The sequence below is a fragment of the Anabrus simplex genome, chromosome 4 (genome assembly GCF_040414725.1).
Source record: "Anabrus simplex isolate iqAnaSimp1 chromosome 4, ASM4041472v1, whole genome shotgun sequence".
NCBI classification, from domain to species: domain Eukaryota; kingdom Metazoa; phylum Arthropoda; class Insecta; order Orthoptera; family Tettigoniidae; genus Anabrus; species Anabrus simplex.
The window spans coordinates 248,593,590-248,615,198 of record NC_090268.1 but is presented as its reverse complement, the minus strand read 5'-3'; the positions used below and the strand labels follow the sequence as shown (position 1 = coordinate 248,615,198).

General features: G+C 39.6%; 1 protein-coding gene across 2 annotated transcripts in view; it reads left to right on the top strand.

Annotated features, from left to right (window-relative positions):
• Dbp73D (putative ATP-dependent RNA helicase Dbp73D) overlaps window positions 1-21,609 on the top strand; it is a 169,539-nt gene that overhangs the window by 49,771 nt on the left and 98,159 nt on the right. For both annotated transcript variants that reach the window (XM_067146425.2, XM_067146426.2), the window contains exon 4: window positions 5,215-5,345. In XM_067146425.2, coding sequence (XP_067002526.2) covers window positions 5,215-5,345 — 131 coding nt within the window. The remainder of the gene's footprint in view (window positions 1-5,214; window positions 5,346-21,609) is intronic.

Here is a 21,609-nt window from a genome sequence, read left to right as displayed (position 1 = left end):
AGGAAATCTGGAACTAATGACACAAAAACTAAGATGTTTGAAAAATGTTACTATATTTTGAAGTATGTGATATTTTACATCTAGGGCATAAACGAAGAACCTTCTCATAAAATTACAAATTTGTATGTCAAACGGTTTTGTAGGAATGAATAATTTTGTCTACGGAGATAACCTCATTTAACACCTTAGGGGTGGAATGTTTCCTTTATTTCCTATTTCACACCTAGAATTTAAAATACAGTATATACCGCTATTTGAAATTTTGTCTTCGTACGTTAAACGGTTTTGGAGGAAGGCATGAAAATGTCTGTTTTCGGATCTTAACCCCCATTTAACTCTCTGAGGGGTTAAATTTGTTTCAAATTTTCTGTTACTTAACACCTAGGATACGATTTGCAATGTTAACTTCCTAATTCAAACGGTTTAATAGAAATCAATATTTTTGTCATCATTCCTCAACCCCCAGTCAAAACCTCTTAGGGGTATATTGTTTGAAAACCACTCCTTATTTAAAATCTAAGACATAGAATTTAGTGTGTATAGAGGGCAGCACCGATCACTGATAAAAATTGAGATGAGGTTGGTTAGATGTTTCCTGTATGATAGCGTTCGGTCAAGAGCAACTCCAAGATATTTGGAATTGCAATTGGTTGCCAGACTATCACTTGTGATCTCCTGGCTAATGGTACACGAAACGAATGATACTAGCTCTTTTCAGAGCCAGTCTGCGAAGCCCTTGGGAACTGTTCTGAGAGTCCTTCAAATCAACATCGAAGGAATCAGTAGATCTAAAAGTGACTACCTTTCCAAACTAGCATTGGAAAAATAAGACTATGATTATCAGCAGGGATGAGGAAAGACACTGTATTATGGTCAATAGTAAACCATTAGAGCAAGTCACCAAGTTCAAGTATCTTGGCTCAATCATCAGCTCAGACGGGAAGATGGAGGAGGAAATAACAGAAAGAATAGGAACAGCAGGGTGCTTGTTTAATGCCATCCGGAAAATATTGAATATGAAGCCACTGGAGAAAACCATCCAAGAATATCAATTGAGATGGTTTGGCCATGTCCACCGAATGTCAACAGACTGCCTGCCGAGGTTAATGAGGGAGGTGAGAGTGAAAGAAGGAAGGCTCGAGGAAGACCACGGAAGATATGGGAGGAGGGGATTAGAGAAGCACTGCAGGAGAGGGGACTCTCTGTACGAGAGGCTGTTGTTATTACTGGAGATAGGAGTAGATGGAGATCTCTCGTATCCTCGGCACCTCATGGTACAAGAGGACCCGATTAAGTAAGTAAGTAAATATTAGTGATCACAAAACTGTTTATGTCATAGTTAAAAATAAATGTGATAGAAAGGAAGGTATTAAAGTTAGGACTATTAGGCAGTACCATATGGCTGATAAAACAGGCATGAGGGGGTTTCTAAAAAGTAACTATGATCAGTGGAAAACGGTAAATAAAAATGCAAACAGACTGTGGGATGGGTTTAAAGCAATTGCTGAGGAATGTGAAAATTGGTTTGTACCAATAAAGGTGGTAAGGAATGGTAAAGATCCACTATATTATAACAGAGAAGTAAAGAGACTAAGAAGGAGGTGCAGGTTGAAAAGAAATAGAGTAAAAAATGGCTGTGGAAGTAAGGAGAAATTGAAGGAAATTACTAGGAAATTGAATCTAGCAAAGAAGTCAGCTAAAGATGACCTGATGGCAAGCATAATTGGGGGTCATAAAAATTTTAGTGAAAAATCGAAGGGTATGTATAGGTATGTTAAGACAGAAACAGAATCCAAGAAGGACATTCCAGGAATCATTAACGAACAAGGGGAGTGTGTATGCGAGGATCTGCAAAAGGCAAAAGTATTCAGTCAGCAGTATGTAAAGATTGTTGCTTACAAGGATAATGTCCAGATAGAGGAGGTGACTAATACTAAAGAAGTATTAAAATTTACCTATGACAACACTGACATTTATAGTAAGATACAAAAGTTGAAAACTAGAAAAGCAGCTGGAATTGATAAGGTTTTGAGGAATATACTAAAGACAATGGGTTGGGATATAGTACCATACCTGAAGTACTCATTTGATTATTGCTTGCATGAAGGAGCTATACCAAATGAATGGAGAGTTACTATAGTAGCCGCTGTGTATAAAGGAAAGGGTGATAGACATAAAGCTGAAAATTACAGGCCAGTCAGTTTGACATGCATTGCATCTAAGCTTTGGGAAAGCATTTTTTCTGATTATATTAGACATGATTGTGAAATTAATAACTAGTTTGATAGAAGGCAGTTTGGGTTTAGGAAAGGTTGTTCCACTGACGCTCAACTTGTAGGATTCCAGCAAGATATAGCAGTTATCCTGAATTGAGGAGGTCAAATGGACTGTTTCGTGATTGACCTATCTATGGCATTTGATAGGGTAGATCATGGGAGACTACTGGCAAAAATGGCTGCTTTGGACTTGATGAAAGAGTGATTGAATGGGTGGCTATGTTTCTAGAATTAGAGTAGAAGAAATTTTATCTGCCGCTGTAATAATTAAGAGGGGAATTCCTCAAGGCAGTATTATTGGACTTTTATGTTTTTATATATAAATACATACATGCATACATTATCATTATAGACTGTTATGCCTTTCAGTGTTCAGTCTGCAAGCCTCTGTGAATTTACTAAACGTCGCCACAATCCTCAATTTGCAACTAGTGCTGTGGCCTCATTTAGTTCTATACCTCTTATCTTTAAATCGTTAGAAACCGAGTCTAACCATCGTCATCTTGGTCTCCCTCTACTTCTCTTACCCTCCATAGCAGAGTCCATTATTCTCCTAGGTAACCTATCCTCCTCCATTCGCCTCACATGACCCCACCACCGAAGCCGGTTTATGCGTACAGCTTCATCTATAGAGTTCATTTCTAAATTAACCTTTATCTCCTCATTCCGGGTACCCTCATGCCATTGTTCCCAACTGTTTGTACCAGCAATCATTCTTGCTACTTTCATGTCTGTTACTTCTAACTTATGAATAAGATATCCTGAGTCCACCCAGCTTTCGCTCCCGTAAAGCAAAGTTGGTCTGAAAACAGACCGATGTAAAGATAGTTTCGTCTGGGAGCTGACTTCCTTCTTACAGAATACTGCTGATTGCAACTGCGAGCTCACTGCATTAGCTTTACTACACCTTGATTCAATCTGACTTACTATATTACCATCCTGGGAGTACACATAACCTAAATACTTGAAATTATCGACCTGTTCTAGCTTTGTATCAACAATCTGATATTCGATTCTGTTGAATTTCTTACCTACTGACATCAATTTAGTCTTCGAGAAGCTAATTTTTATACCATACTCATTGCACCTATTTTCAAGTTCCAAAATATTGATTGCAGGCTTTTGGCGCAATCTGCCATTAAGACCAAGTCGTCAGCATAGGCCAAACTGCTTATTACATGTCCACCTAACTGAATCCCTACCTGCCATTTTATACCTTTCAGCAAATGTTTCATGTAAACAACGAACAGCAAAGGTGAAAGATTACAGCCTTGTCTAACCCCTGTAAGTACCCTGAACCAAGAACTCATTCTACCATCAATTCTCACTGAAGCCCAATTGTCAACATAAATGCCTTTGATTGATTTTAATAATCTACCTTTAATTCCATAGTCCCCCAGTATAGCGAACATCTTTTCCCTCGGTACCCTGTCATATGCTTTCTCTAGATCTACGACATAAACACAACTGCCTATTCCTCTTGTAGCATTTTTCAATTACCTGGCGCGTACTGAAAATCTGATCCTGACAGCCTCTGTGTGGTCTGAAACCACACTGGTTTTCATCCAACTTCCTCTCAACGACTGATCGTACCCTCCCTTCCAAGATGCCAATGAATACTTTGCCTGGTATTCTAATCAGTGAGATACCTCGATAGTTGTTGCAATCCTTCCTGTTCCCTGGCTTTTAGATAGGTGTAATTACTGCTTTTGTCCAATCTGAAGGTACCTTACCAACACTCCACACTAATTTTACTACTCTATGAAGCCATTTCATCCCTGCCTTCCCACTATACTTCACCATTTCAGATCTAATTTCATCTATTCCTGCTGCCTTATGACAATGGAGTTTATATACCATCCTTTCCACTTCCTCAAGCATAATTTCACCAATATCATTTTCCTCCTCCCCATGAGCTTGGCTGTTTGCAATACCACCAGGATGATTTCCTTTTACATTGAGAAGGTGTTCAAAATATTCCCTCCACCTCTCAAGTAATTCCCTCGGATCTATTATGAGTTCACCTGAAAGTGAATGGGTGGCATACAGGGATGCTATAGTAGAAACAGCAAGGGAATGCCTAGGAACAACTGTGTGTAAAGATGGCAAAAGGCGAACATCTTGGTGGAATGATGAATTACACAAAATGACCTCACTTCTTGCAAAAACCTTTGTTGTCTGGAATGTTAAAAAAAAAAAAAAAACTTGAAATGTGACATGCCTGCCATAACATGTCGTACAAAATACAATGTCCATTGTTGCTGTCCGTATTTAAAATGGATGCTCCTTTATGAACTGTTGGGAAAACACTGGAGAGCAAATATACACATAATAAGGTAGTTTAACACTTCTTGCAAACAATCTTGAATAGGTGGACCCTTCTCTACCGTTTGATAGTGATCAATTGTCAATACGGACCATAATGAAATTCATAACCTATGATATGCCACTAGGTGACATGTGAACACGACATCTGTGGCAAGCTGCACAACATTCTAATGTATTTGAATGTTTTTAACATGTAATAAATAGGTTGAAATTCTACCAACATAGTATATTTTAACATTATGCCACGATTAATTCTATAGCCATACTTTTTACAAATATTATTAGGTTAAAGCAAAAACATATCTTTATCTTAAAATTTGCCTATTTTTTGAAATATAATTTTCAGTTATGTTTACAAAATAAAATCATGAAACATTCAGTCGAATGGATTTATTATGTAATGCAATCTAATACTTGAATGATGGGGTTACACGATGATTTTAAAGGAAAATAACCGATGGCACACTAGACATTAAAATATAATAAACAAGACCTTAATTGACACGCTAGACAGAAAAGGTTTGCCATCCCTGCCATAGAGCCTAATATATTGTTTTACGTATGGTATTATTCTAAGACATTTCTATTTTCTGGATATGTTTTGACTTAGTCCAGAGTAAGGTGATTCCATGGCTGTTGGAAGCTCATAAAAGGCCACTGCTGTACCGACCCTGTGATGTGTGTGTTTCTTCACCTACTGGAAGTGGAAAGACATTGGCCTTTGTTCTTCCTATCATTCAGGTAATTTAATAAGCTGTTCCAGTTATTACTCAGAGGAGAAATTTTCAGATTTTTAGTTGCATTTAAAAAAATACATCTCCAACTCTTTGAAAGAAGGAGTAGCCAAAAATTGTATCAACCTGGTTTTATTTGTGTCTCACTTTATTTTGTTGGTAAGTTTAATTTCATAAGTATAAACTTTATTTTAAAAATGAACTGCTGAAATTAGAAATGCTTTTTTTATAGTTTGAAAGATTAAAAATTGTGATAATCAGTTACCTCATTGAAATTTTAATTAAAATCAGGACACATTTCTCAGTGTCTGGTACGTATTCACTGTCAGTAAACAGTCCGCCTCTTGCATCTTCTCTTCCTGTTTCAGAGTCCGGCTTTTTGCATCCCACCCTCTGCTTTGTCTGGTCTGTAACATAAACAGGTACTTATAACTCAAGCGTCTTCTCGCTTACTAGAGGGCGATGTGATCTCAAATCATACACTCATGTTGATTCGTCATCATGAATTTCTCTGCAAAAATATATATTAGACTTTTATATCATATGTGTACAGAAATAAAATATTTTCATTTTGTCTTGATTTTTTAAAATGGTATAGCCCTGTGAAAAATGTATATTTTGTAAATAACTCTTAATACAGTTTAGAGAACTAAAAAAAACTAATAAACCAAACATACTGAAGACCTGGCAGATAGTTGCTTTAACCCACCAGTACTCGCGGGTGAGCGCTGCGCTCGCTTTAATTTTTAACAGCTTGTAACTCTAACCTAGTGGAAATTGGGAAGCTAAGCTCTCGTCTACTTTCCTTTCTGAGTATCCCCTTTGACGGATACAGGAAACTGGAAATGTGAATGCTTCCAGGACGCTTTGATTTCAATCTTGGCACAGATGCGAACAGAAGTGAGCGCAGCGGTCACCCGCAAGGATCCGTGTAACTTTTCGTGCATGTGCAAAGAAGTGCGAGTCTGAGTGCCGAGTGATGTTTTATTAACATATCGAGTATGGAACGTGAAGAACACATTCGGAAGTGGGTTGTTAGAGGAATCTGATGATGAAATTTTAGGCTCTCTTCTGATAGTAGACAATGATAGTGAAGATTCAGAGGGACAGATTGAAAACAGTGATCATGACACTAGCAGTGAAGTAGCCACTGACGATTCTGATTTTGATGAGCACATCGGGCCTCATTATGTTGGTAAGGACAATGTCACAGTGTGGAACATTAATCCTCCTCCACACAACAGGCGAAGGAGCAAGAAGAATATTGTCATTCATCCGCCAGGTGTGAAAACACGTGCTCAGCATGCAGCGACAGTTCTCCAGTCGTGGGACTTGTTCTTTCCTAACGATGTAATTGCGGAAATAGTGAACTATCCAAATGTTCATTTGCGGAAGTACAGACAAAATTACTTTCGTGAGCGTGACGTCTTGGACACAAATGTGAATGAGATAAAGGCCCTGATTGGTTTGTTATACTTAGCAGGAGTTATGAAATCATCATATCAAAATATTCGAGACTTATGGACAACTGATATAACAGCACTGGAGTATTTTCGCCTGGTAATGAGTTACAATAGATTTTATTTGCTTCTTAGTGCCCTGAGGTTTGATGATATTCGTACTAGGCAGCAAAGGAAAGCTCTGGATAAGTTGGCACCAATCAGAGAAATATTTCAAGGTTTTGTTCAATGATGTGAAGACAATTACAGTGTCGGGAAATACATCACACTAGACGAATTGCTGGACGCATTTCGTGGCAGGTGCAGCTTCAGGCAGTACATTCCAAACAAACCATTCAAATACGGAATCAAAATTTTTGCCTTGGTTGGTTCTCAGATGTTTTATACTGCAAACATGGAGATATATGCTGGAAGACAGCCTGAAGATCCCTTTGTAATAGACAATAGTCCTAGTAGTGTCGTCAGAAGAATGGTTCAGCCAATAGAAATCAGCGGCCGGAACGTGACTGTTGACAACTGGTTTTCTTCGTTGGGATTGTGAAAGAGCTTGTACCGGAGAAGAACCTAACAATGGTCACAACACTGATGAAAAATAAGCGGGAGATTCCGTCAGAACTAGTCAACACTAGATCCAGGCCTGTAAATAGCAGCATTTTTGCTTTTGGGGAGCATTGCATGCTGATTTCATGTGTGCCTAAAAAGAATAGAAACGTAATACTCATATCAGGTATGCACAAATTTCCAGTAATTGATAAAACAACTAGGGACCTTATGAAACCAGAAAGGACTTACCTTTTATAATTTGAAGAAAGGAGGGGTCGATGTTGTTGATGAAATGAAGTCTTTGTACTCTGTATCTAGAGTGTGCTGCAGATGGCCTCTGAATGAAAGTACAGTAGGGGAATTTCATTTACAAAAGAGACAAGCGTGGTCCGCTATGAAGCCAGTGGTAGAAATTCAGTCAAGTCACTGTTGGAGCAGCACATACAGTACATTGCAAGAATAGTTCTCCACGTATTGCAGCCTGTTACTGTGTGTGAAATGCAGAGACCTTGGTATACCATAGAAGACTTTGTTGTGAGCAACTTCCTTTCTTGTGTGTATGACAATCAGTGGTGGGTGGGATCATCCTTGTCCACAAGCAAATTTGGCCCGGCTACGCATGTTCGATGAGGAGCAGATTTAAAAAAAAAGAATTAACTCTCTTCAGCAGTGCAGTGTTGATTGTTACAGTGTGAGCCTGGAAAATCAATTGATTACCTAGTAAAGTTTATGGACTCTTCACCTTACATTTCAAACCCTGAACCAGTGTAAGCAATTCCAATTCAAGAAATGCCATAAACAAGTAAAATCAAGACAGAAGAGAATAAATATTTGCAAAACAATTGGAAACAGAAAAGTGCATAAAGCTAACATGCATTTTCTATATCTAATTTTGTTATAAAATGCTTGAACAAAATTAAAAATTGTTTTCCCACTCACTTACAGCCCTGTAAAACGTAGTTATTTTGACTGTGAAATACCAATTTTGCATTACATTTACCCAACGTCAGCAGCGTCAGCAAACATTTCAAAAAATTATCTCATTTTGCACAGAAAAATATTGCCCTCTCTGATTGTACCTCCCATAAGTACAATGACCAACCCATGCAAGTTTTAGAATATTAAGGATGGTGATTTTAGGGAAATAATTTCTAAAGAAACAAAAAATTTCAGATTTTCTCATTTGTATGAAGAAATATTTTGATAGTTTAAGAAGTTAAGGCATTAATGTCATTGCTGACAGTCGAGTTTCCATGCTATTATTTCTCAAGGCAGTTAACATCCTATGACTATTCATATTTTCAAAACACAATTTTGAAGTTTGCAAAAAGTTACTAATTTTTTAAATTTTATTTTTCAAAATTAAAGATCAAAAGAAAGCTCAGACGTATGTATGTGTTAATCATGTCTGATAGTATTGTGAGCAAGGTTTTTTACTAAAATAGCTTCAGATCTCTATCACTTGTAGTTTTTAATTACAGGGTTTTTTTTTTTTTTTTCCCCTTTGTTAAGACACTTTTGCTAATACAGTCCTACATCTCTTCTGCAGATACCATTGGTTCCATAGAAAAATGTCCGTTACAAGAGGTGCCCGCTAAATAAGGTTGTAAAAATTAATCAAACATATTAAGGGCGAAGAACAGCCACCTTAAGTATAAACGTACATCTTTATTTTGATTATTGTAAATAGTTTCTAACTAAATGTTTGCATGGGAAATTTAGAAGTTACTTTACAGCCTTTACATTCATAACAGCTTCGGGAAGTAATCATTCAGCTGGGTGTACAATTTTAGCACATTTTTCTTTACTGTAATATCTTTGAAAAGAGATTAACTTAGCGACCCAGCATGACACAAATTCTTTCTTCAATTAACCTCAACTTTCAGGTTATTTGAGATTTCATGCACGTTTCCTTGTAACATTTCCCCACTCACTCACATTTTCTTTGCTCGAACACTTTTGAACCACTCATATACCACAATGTTCACTTCTGCGAAAACTGACTTCCAATTCTTTACATTCCTTGATTCCTATTTTCCTCCCACTCACTTAAAATGTCGTTTTTATTCTTCACAATTGTGTTCTCCTGCAGTTTAACTTTTCAGTGATCTTTTCTCCCTGAAAGTCCTCATTACATTTGTTTTTGTCTCGTGATCTAAAGACGCTCGTCCCTCCTACTCATGTTTACTGGGCGATTGAAAAGTTATAGTAATTCTGCCTGAACAGTCAGCACATGAAAGTCTCTTCCTTGTCAAGTTTAATTGAACTACCTTACCTCAACCTTATTAGCGACAGTCTGAGTTATGAATAGAATGATGCAAGAAATGCTGGAAAACCCCTTTGTAATTTGTGAGTAAGCAGTCACTGGTATCATTCCCGGGCAACTTGAATTCTCAGCATGTACACTAATTAGAACGCAAGGCGAGCGACCCTAACAAAAGATTTGGAAAGAGCCCTCTACAGAACAATTAACTTCATGGCTACTTCAGCATTCCTATGTACATTTCATCTCTCTTTTCCTTTGACTTGAAATAGTGCAGATATTCAAAAGTAATTTCTTTATGTCTGCAGAATGATATCAAGAGAGAAAATGACATTGCCTCGTGTAAAGAAAGTAGCCTGGAACTTGTAAAGTGTCCACTTAAGGCAAGTGGACAAGACTAATGGTGAGATCCGCTGTCCGAAAATCGAGGTGTCCGCTTAAATGAGGCTTATTTAACACTTGTCTTATGTAAAATAAAATTGGTTCTGTGGAAAAAAGTCCATATAGGGAGGTGTCTGCTGAATAAGGGTGTCCGTTAGGGCAGGTTTGACTGTACCTTCATTTAAATAGATCCATAACTTTTTAAGAAATCAACAAAAAATGAAAATATTTTATTTTTTGATAGATGTCATGTGGAACTTCAACATACCTCTTTTTTTCTTTTTTTTAAAGCAAACTCTGAAATATTGATGTGACACATTCACCCTTGACCTGTATGATTTGAGATAAAATCGCCCTAGAGTCTTCTGCTGTCTGGGCTGAGTGTGAGTCTATCTCATGCCATGGTTTCACTTATGCTCATAACCTCAAGATCGTAGAGTCTTACTTGCCTCATCTTGTCTCAAATAAGGACATCTTCTAAGATATTCTTTATGATTTCATTTCTTTTATGGCTGAGCCATATGTCTTCTGTTGACCATTTCCAGTGTATGAATCACCGCTAGTATCGCTTCATCCTGTAGAGTGCCACTGGATGGGTGATGATGATGTAGATCTTTGACTTGAGGCATAGTGAGATCTTCCACTCACAGCAGACACCCTTGACTTGGCACTACTCCATCTAAGCAGCATTAATACAGGCTCGAACATGTACAAGAATATAGACATCAGTTGTTAAGTAGGACCAAGGTTATGAATGTCAAAAATCTTGACCAGCGAGGTACCAGCTACTGCAATAATATCAACAATATTTATGCTACACTCTATGTGTCTTGGTCAGGTTAAGCTGCAGTCTGAAATAAGACTAGTTTTCAGCTGGTTGACTAATCACCCGAGTCACCTCGAGTCTGTCTAGTCAGCATGACAACATTCGGCAGAGTGCTTGCAGATTTGCAAATACTGTGTCCATACATTGAAGGAAAAGCAGTGTTGATGGGACAAATCCTTGATAGGACCCGGTTGAAAGTGTTAATAGTTTGATGATGCAGCGCAGCAGACTGAACTGGCGATGCCAAGTATAGAGTAGCCGTATCTTGTCAACATATGCTTCTGGTACATCATGGGAATGAAGGTAATACAAAATCAACATGTGCAAGACTCAGTCCATATCTAAAAGGCTAAGAGGACTGTCATTGTTTTCTCTTTATGTCTCTTTCAGCAGCCAGGGTGAATGGATGGCATCTTTAGTTCCATAGTCCTTCATAAAGCCACACTGGTTTGAACAAATGCTGGCCCGGTAGTGCCTGGTTAGATTCCTCGCCAAGTCAGAGATTTTTACCTGGATCTGAGGGCTGGTTTAAGGTCCACTCAGTCTCCGTAATTACAGTTGAGGAACTATCTGACTGTGAGATAGCAGTCCCTGTCTTGAAAACCAAGAATAATGACGGAGAGGATTCATCGTGCTGACCATATGACCCCTTGTAATCTACAGGACTTCGGGCTCAGCAGCGGTCATTTAGCAGGCCAAGGCCATGTAAATAACTCTGTAAATAGTAATGACTCAGTTACCAGTGTACAGGGCTCCCGAAACATCACCATTCTCTCATTCAATGCCCGTAGTATAATGGGTTATAGGAGACAGCAGGAGATAAGAACATCACTGGCAAGTATTGAACCATCAGTCGTAAGTGTCTGTGAAACGTGGTTGAGCAGTGCTACTTATGACGGTGAAGGATTTCCACAACCATACTTGTTATTCAGGAAGGATAGAACCTGGACATCTGGAGGGGGTGTTCTCCTAGCTATACGACCAGAATTACAACCAATCCGACTTGGATACTTGGAAACTGACAGTGAAGCTCTATGGGTGGAGGTGACATGTAGGGGCAACAAATTCTTGATAGGTAGCATATGTCGGGCTCCGAAATCCAAGCCCTGTATAAATGAAGGATTACTGGAATCTCTAAGACGAATGCAACTCATTCAGCACAAGTACAATGCCGTCTACCTCACAGGCGACTTTAATCTGGACATAATATGGACCTGTGATTCCGCTCCCATCCCTGGAAATCCATTGGCAGACACATTCCTAACCGCGTTCTACGATCTCTTTCTAGAACAGCTTGTTTTAGAAGCAACACGTATCACCAAAACATCCCGCTCTATATTAGATCTATTTCTCACCAATCATCCCTCCTCAATATCTGGAGTTGAAGTCATACCCGGTTTCAGTGATCACCACGCCATTCAAGCGACTCTAGCTACCCTAGATTGCAGAAAACCTGTCAAGAACAAATCCAGGCCTCAATATAACTTCGGAAAAGCTGATTGGAAATCCCTCTCCACCTTACTACTGAATCACCTACCCACTCCAACTTCCTTATCAACCTGTGACGTAGACTCTTTGTGGCTCGCCTGGAAAAATACATTTTTCTGGTGCGTTGACCAAATTGTACCGAAATGCACTTTAAAAAGAGAGAAGAAAGCCCCGTGGATTAAGAAATAACTTTTGAAGTTAATAAGGAAACGGAACAATCTATACAAAAAGTGGAAACAGTGCCAAACGGAACAAGCGTGGAAAAAGTACGAATCCGCACGCAAAGACACTAAGAATAGGATCAAGGAGGCTTACGATCAGTACATTCACAAGGCTTGCTCAGATACCAAAGAGCTGTGGAAGGTGCTAAAAAGGAACAGTGGCAGCGCTGCACCAAGCTCCTTTCAAGCTAACGGGAAATCCATCTCCACGCCCGCAGACATTGCCTCAGCCTTCAGTGACAAATTTAAAGAGAATTTCTCCCAGGCACAATCTGCTGGGGATATGTATATAACCAACACACCCGTATCACCCCTCCCTCTCACCAGCCTCTACTTCTCGGAACTTGAGGTACTAGCAAGTTTGAAGAGGATTCGACCCCATGCGGCGAGCGGCCCTGATGAAATACCCAGCTGTATACTCCGTGACTGCGCTGAGTCACTGGCACCATCTCTCTGCGAACTATTCAATCTGTCGCTTCACTGTGGATCACTACCCCAAGATTGGAAGTGTGCTGATGTAGTTCCAATTTTCAAGAAAGGGGACAAAGCACTCATTGACAACTATCGGCCAGTGTCTCTCACATCCCACGTATGTAAATGTATGGAACGACTGGTGGCCTCTAATGTACGGGAATACTTCCGGGAAGGTAATCTGCTAAGTGAAAGCCAGCACGGTTTTCTTCCAGGAAGATCCTGTAATACTTTATTAACAAAGGTTATTGATGAGTGGCAGTTCTCTCTGGAGAAATCTAAAATTGTTCAGGTTGACTGCTTGGCTTTGGACTGGGCTAAAGCTTTTGATCAAATCCCTCATGAACGACTTTTGTTAAAATTAAGACACATGAATGCTAGGGGAAGTGTACTGGCATGGTTGCGGTCATTTCTCGAGGGTCGAACACAACGTGTTGTGTTTGATGAGAGTTCGATCATCGACCGTTAAAGTAACCTGAGGAGTATGTCAAGGCACCGTCCTCGGACCTTTATTATTTAATGCATTTGTCTCTGATTTACTTAAATGTGTGACCTCAACCATAGCTCATTACGCTGATGACACAGTAATGTACAGGGATATACAATGTGCAGAGGATTGTGTGAGGTTACAGTCGGACTTGGACACTATAGCGGTGTGGTGTTACGTCAACGGTCTCAGCATTAATGCTGGCAAATGTAAATACATTAGGTTAAGTAGGTCTCGACACCCAGTAGAATGTATATATAACATTAATAATGTACATATTGAGCGAGTTAAAACTATGCATTTGTTAGGAATAACCATTTCTGAACAACTAAAATGGAACGCACAAACAGATGAAGTGAGATGCAAAGTTGCCAGGGTGCTCGGTTTTATGCACAGAAGCCTCCGTGGGTGCAAGTCGAATGCTATACGGACGGCTTACCTGACACTAGTGAGACCTATCCTAACGTACGGTCTACCTGCTTGGCACCCTACCACTGCAGCTAACCTTCACAAACTAGAAGGAATCCATCGTCGCGCTGCACGACTAATTAACAAGAACAGCTGCCCGTCTTCCCTCCCGTCAATCGCCTCCTTGTGTAAACAAAGCGACATCACCTTCTTACACAAGTCCCTCACAGGGGCCATTCACCTTTCACCATTCCCTCGGCTCTCCTTATCTTACAGCTCCGTCCGTAGAGGCAAAGGGGTGTGTCTTATACCCCCCTTTACGCGAACTGAGCCCTACAAACTAGGTTTCTTTGCTCGTTCAGCGCGGCTTTGGAACGATCTACCCGCCAACATTAAATGTAGAAATGTAAATGTAGTTAAATGTTATGTTAGGAAGCACATACGGTGAGAAAATGCATGTGAATATGTGGAAGAATGAATGAGGGAGTGAAAGGTTGTATAAATGAGAAATATGTATATATTAGGCTATACTTTGTTACTTTACCTGTAAATAGTGTAAATGTGTGTTTTACTTTAGGATTTAGGTAATTATTTCAAAGGTCAGGGGGCACTACGTGTAGGGGGCTTGTCCTTTTCCCCTGACCTTCCATAGATGCTGTAAAGGTTTATGGTAAATAAATAATGAATGAATGAATGAAAACTAGACATAGGATTATATAGAGCCTATACAGGAGAAGAAGCATGGGGAGATATCCGTGAGAGGCTTCAGTTGGAAAATAATTATACCAGCAGGACTGACCACAAATATAAAATTAGAAGGAATTTTAGCAGAAGCGATTGGGGTAAATTTTCATTCATTGGGAAAGGTGAGAAGGAGTGGAACAGTTTACTGGGGGTAGTGTTTGATCCTTTTCCAAAATCTATACAGATATTCAAGAAGAGAATAAACAGCAACAGAGAAAATAAATGAAATGTTAGAGGGCATTCGACCAGTGCAGCTTAATGTAAATAAAAAATGTGTGTGAATAAATTAATTCCATCCCCTGGTCTAAGGAGTTTGGACATCCAAAGTAGGGGACTGCCTGTAGGGGTGAAGTACAGTGTGGACTTTGAGGGCCCTGGAACCACTACAGTAGCTGTGAAGGCCATTCAGGAACTCTGAAAAGTGGTGGCAAAAAGGGCTCTGGTTAAGACGCGGCAGGTCATTATGCTACTTAGGTTCCAGAATGGGTAAAAAAAAAAAGTAAATAAATGCAATATAAATTTTAATCTTATACCAGTAATAATAATAATAATAATAATAATAATAATAATAATAATTTTGTGTGGCTATTTCTAGCCAAGTGCAGCCCTTGTAAGGCAGACCCTCCGATGAGGGTGGGCGGCATCTGCCATTTGTAGGTAACTGCGTGTTATTGTGGTGGAGGATAGTGTTATGTGTGTTGTGTGAGTTGCAGGGATGTTGGGGACAGCACGAACACCCAGTCCCCGGGCCATTGGAATTAACCAATTAAGGTTAAAATCCCCAACCCGGCCGGGAATCGAACCCGGGACCCTCTGAACTGAAGGCCAGTACTCTGACCATTCAGCCAACTAGTTGGACATCTTATACCAGTTGTATAGTATCATTTGAAGTAATTCCACATACTGTATATCAGTTGGCTATATTTGTAAGTAGCACAGGAGATATTATAAGTAGAATTTTGTAAACAATATAAATTTATTAAGGATGAGCTGTGTGTTTAATAAAAAAAATTGTTAGCGTAAATTGTATAATATAGTATTTTGGAAAAATTTTCTTGTTAATTTAATATATAGTGCTTGACAATAATGTATTTTAGTGTACCATTTGCCACCGGGGTAGACACCTCATTTGCAAATAAAGAGATTTTGATTTGATTTGATTTGATTTGATTTGATTTGATTTGATTTGATTTGACTCGACTCGACTCGACTCGACTCGACTCGACTCGACTCGACTCGACTCCACCAAACTGACAATAAGTTATATCGACTAACTGGTTTCTCAGTGTTACATTAATAGACAATGTAGGCATTGTGAACAGCCATGTCAAGAAAATTAAAGATCATCTTGTTCCAAAATTGCATAGTAGACCTGTTGCAGGTAACATGATACACATTTTTGTCCTTCAGATCAACACCTCCCATCCTTAGGTTGTAAATACCTATCATGACTGGTTCTATCCTCCTGAGTCCTGAGTTACCACTTTTTGTAAGATATTGATTTTCATGCATTTTTGAGGTTAAATAATCACAGAATATTGAGAATATGCTTACCAAAATATTACAAATATCACTTGGGAAGGGAGGGGTTGACTGTCCAGTAAGCTGTATATCAGGACCTACTTTTGTCAACATGAGGATTGCTTGTGGAATATCACAGGAAAAAACATTAGATTTCTTCATAATTACATTGTCATCAAATTTATTAAGTATAGATTACAGCCTCAACTACTAATTTAAATAAAAAATGAGAATGATTGTTCATTTATAGTAAATAGAAAATACATGCTTGATATTCTAGTATCATTGACTTCAGCCGTCCAGTTCTTTCTAGTTGTGGAACTCGAAGAAGCACTGACGTTCTTTGTTTATGCAAAGGAATATATCGCAGGCTACACATATGAAACAGGTTTAAGCAGTGCAATTGTAATTGCGGCATCTCATGAACTGTCGACTTCCATAGCACATATTGAAAGGTGCTTGTTGCTTGTCAGTGGGCTGTCTTTCGTAGGAATACTTCTGGGAAGTTTTCTTCTCTTTTCTACCTGACGCTCATCTTCATCACTGGAGCTCTCAGGAAGAGGGAAATGCAGTGGGTTATCACGTTTCTGATGTTCAACTTGGCCAGTACTATCCATTGACTGTGATCCACCAATGAAAATCTTAAAATGGAGCAGATCCATGACATGATATTGCAGCACCTTGTTCCCATTGCCACTTGATCCATTTTATAAAGAATCAATGAATTGACTATGGCAAGATCTATGAAATGCCAGAACACCCTATCTTGCCACTTGTGTGTTCTCATAACGGTCCTATAGAAAGCGATCATCCGATCACAGAGATCCACTCCGCCCATACTATGATTATAACTTGGTACTGTTTTGGAGCCTCCTCTGCGAACCATGTGACCTTGCCATGGTGGGGAGGCTTGCAGGTCCCAATGAAGCAGATAGGCGAGCCGCAGGTGCAACCATATCGGATGGGTATCTGTTGAGAGACCAGACTAAGGAATGGTTCACCGAAAGGGGGGTAGCAGCCTTTCGGAAGTTGCAAGGGCGGCAGTCTGGATGATTGACTGATAGGGCCTTGTAATAATACTCAACATGGCTTAGCTGAAAGCAACGGGAAACTACAGCCGTAACTAACTCCCGAGGACATACAGCTCTCTCTGTATGAATGATGTACTGATGATGGCTTCCTTCCGGGTAAAATATTCCGGAGGTAAACTAGTCCCCCATTCTGATCTCCGGGTGGGGACTACACGAGAGGGAGCAATCATCAGGAAGATGGATACTGACATTCTGCGAGTCGGAGCGTGGAATGTTAGAAGTTTGAATCGTTGTGGTAGATTAGAGAACCTGAAAAGGGAGATGGATAGACTAAAGTTAGATGTAGTTGTTATAAGTAAAGTACGTTGGCAGGAAGAAGAGGGTTTTTGGTCAGGCGACTACCGAATTTTCAACTCAAAATCAAACAGGGGAAATGCAGGAGTTGGTTTAATACTGAATAAGAAACTAGGGCAGCAGGTAAGCTACTACAAACAGCATAGTGAAAGAATTATTGTCGTCAAGATAGACACCAAACCAGTGCCCACCATGATAGTGCAGGTCTATATGCCTACTAGCTCAGCGGATGATGAGGAAATCAAACGAATATATGAAGAGATAGAAGATTTAATACAATATGTAAAAGGTGACGAGAATCTAATTGTGATGGGAGACTGGAATGCAGTAGTAGGCCAGGGAAGATAAGGTAATACAGTAGGAGAATTTGGATTGGGACAAAGGAACGAAAGAGGAAGTCGGCTGGTTGAATTCTGCACTGATCATAATTTAGTCCTTGCCAATACTAGGTTCAAACACCACAAACGATGGCTTTATACGTGGACAAGACCTGGAGACACTGGAAGGTATCAAATAGACTTCATTATGATTAGGCAGAGATTCAGAAACCATGTGTTGGATTGCAAAACTTTCCCAGGAGCAGACGTGGACTCTGACCACAACTTGTTGGTCATGAAATGCCATCTGAAGCTGAAGAAATTGAAGAAAGGAAAGAATACCAATATAAATGGTCCGTTATTGGACATTATAAATTTTCCAGCTAACTCATTCCTGGCTGCCAGCGTTTCGCCCCCGTGTGCTAGGCTGGGCTCATCAGTTGGTACCTGGCACACCTACCAAGACGCTGGATAGTGCATACCGTGGAGGCCACTGCGTAGGCAAATTGTAGCCACCGGCAGTGCCAATGCACTATGAGAGACATAGTCTCATTATCAAAAGATGATGCTTGCTTGGCCATCAGATGATGTAGATGTTGATTCCCATAGGGAATCAGAAATAATTGTTCCGAATGAGTAAATTTATAATACCAATATAAATGGTCCGTTATTGGACATTATAAATTTTCCAGCTAACTCATTCCTGGCTGCCAGCACTATCCAGCGTCTTGGTAGGTATGCTAGGTACCAACTGATGAGTCCAGCCTAGCACACGGGGGCGAAACGCTGGCAGCCAGGAATGAGTTAGGTGGAAAATTTATAATGTCCAATAACAGACCATTTATATTGGTATTATAAATTTACTCATTCGGAACAATTATTTCTGATTCCCTATGGGAATCAACATCTACATCATCTGAAAGGAAAGAATGCAAAAAGATGGGATCTAGACAAGTTGAAAGAAAAGAGTGTGAGGGATTCTTTCAAGGAACATGTTGCACAAGGACTAAATGAAAAGGCTGAAGGAAACACTATAGAGGAAGAGTGGAGAGTCATGAAAAATGAAGTCAGTAGGGCTGCTGAAGAAATGTTAGAAAGGAAGAAAAGATCAACTAAGAATCAGTGGATAACTCAGGAGATACTAGACCTGATTGATGAAAGACAACAATACAAAAATGCTAGAAATGAAGAGGGCAGAAAAGAATACAGGCTATTAAAGAATGAAGTGGATAGAAAGTGCAAGGTAGCTAAGGAAGACTGGCTGAAGGAGAAGTGGAAGGTTGAAGAAGGTTGTATGGTTCTAGGAAAGGTAGATGCTCCATACAGGAAAATCAAGGAAACCTTTTCAGAAGGGAAATCTAGGTGTATGAATATTAAGAACTCAGTTGGAAAGCCACTTCTAGAGAAAGAAGGCAAAGCAGAAAGATGGCAGGAACATATCCAACAGTTGCATCAAGATGAAGATGTAGATAATTTGGTTCTGAAACAAGAAGAGGCTGTTGATTCTGATGAAATGGGAGACCCAATTTTGAGGTCAGAGTTTTACAGAGCTGTGATAGACCTGAATAGGAACAAGGCACCTGGAATTGATGACATTCCCTCTGAATTACTGACTGCCTTAGGAGAAACCATCATGGCAAGGTTATTCCATTTAGTGTGTAAGATGTGTGAGAGAGGAGAAGTCCCATCCAATTTTCGGCAGAATGTTGTTATACTTATTCCGAAGAAAGCCGGTGCTGACAGGTGTGAAAACTACCGCACCATTAGTTTAGTATCTCATGCCTGCAAAATTTTAATACATATTATTTACAGAAGGATGGAAAAACAAGTTGTAGCTGAGTTGGGAGAAGATCAGTTTGGCTTCAGAAGAAATGTAGGAACACGTGGAGCAATCCTGACTTTACGTCTGATCTTAGAGGATCGAATCAAGAAAGACAAGCCCACGTACATGGCGTTTGTAGATCTAGAAAAGGCATTCGATAATGTTGATTGGACCAAGCTATATCAGATTCTGAAGGTGATTGGGATCAGATACCGAGAATGACGAATTATCTACAATCTGTATAAAAATCAATCTGCAGTGATAAGAATCGAGGGCTTTGAAAAAGAAGCAGCAATCCAGAAAGGAGTGAGGCAAGGCTGCACTTTGTCCCCCCCCCCCCCCACCTTTTCAGTATTTACATAGAACAGGCAGTAAAGGAAATCAAAGAGGAATTTGGAAAGGGAATCACAATCCAAGGAGAGGAAATCAAAACCTTGAGATTTGCCGATGATATTGTTATTTTATCTGAGACTGCAGAAGATCTCGAAGTTGCTGAATGGTATGGACAAGTCTTGAGTAAGGTGAACAAGATGAAAATAAATAAGTCCAAAACAAAAGTAATGGAGTGCAGTCGAATGAAGGCAGGTGATGCAGGAAATTAGATTATGAAATGAAGTCTTAAAGGAAGTAGTTGAATATTGTTACTTGGGTAGTAAAATAACTAACGATGGCAGAAGTAAGGACGATATAAAACGCAGATTAGCACAAGCAAGGAAGAGCTTTCTTAAGAAAAGAAATTTGCTCACTTCAAACATTGATATCGGAATTAGAAAGATGTTTTTGAAGACTTTCGTGTGGAGCGTGGCATTGTATGGAAGTGAAACATGGACGATAACTAACTCAGAAAGGGAATAGAAGCTTTTGAAATGTGGTGTTACGGAAGAATACTGAAGGTGCGATGGATAGATTGAATTACGAATGAAGAGATACTGAATCGAATTGGCGAGAGGAGATCGATTTGGCTAAATTTGACGAGAAGAAGAGATAGAATGATAGGACACATCTTAAGACACCCAGGACTTGTTCAGTTGGTTTTTGAAGAAAGTGTAGGTGGTAAGAACGGTAGGGGTAGACCAAGGTATGAATATGCCAAGCAGGTTAGAGCAGATGTAGGATGTAATAGTTACGTAGAAATGAAAAGGTTAGCACAGGATAGGGTGGCATGGAGAGCTGCATCAAACCAGTCTATGGACTGATGACTCAAACAACAACAACTGTTTTGGGACATGGAATAAGGATGTACTTCTTTTCTCTCTTGTCCCACCTCTGCACATACTGTAGATGTTTTGCTCCAGTTGCTGAGGGAGCCATCAGATCAGAGCTATTGTCCATCCATTTCAAAATACTAATATTGCCGTCTTCACGTACAAATTCATCATAGCTTCCCCTTCCTCTTTTCTGCAGAGCTTGATCGGAGTACAACTTCAGCTTCAGGTCCTTTTGGAGTCTATTTGCTTGAATTGTACCTATAGCATAAATGCCGTGGTTCAAATCCCAGTCACTCCATGCAAGATTTGTGCTGGACAAAGCGGAGGCGTGCTGTCGCCTGAGCCACGGATGTTTGAACTATGGATGATGATGCCCAAAATGTGGGCGATACATGTCCTGTGAAAACATTAATGATGTCAAGTTTTTTATGTGAATAAAAACCATATTTTATTGAAAAGGTGGACTATATAAAAATAAGTGTGAAGTAATAAAGCATACCACTTAGTCAAGCAGCTCATAATTTTTCTCCCAAGTCTTCCCAGCCCAAATTTTTCAACATTTTTGTAACGCTACTCTTTTGTCGGAAATCACCCAGAACAAATCGAGCTGCATTTCTTTGGATTTTTTCCAGTTCTCGAATCAAGTAATCCTGGAGAGGGTCCCATATGTTGGAACCATACTCTATCTGGGGTCTTACCAGAGACTTATATGCCCTCTCCTTTACA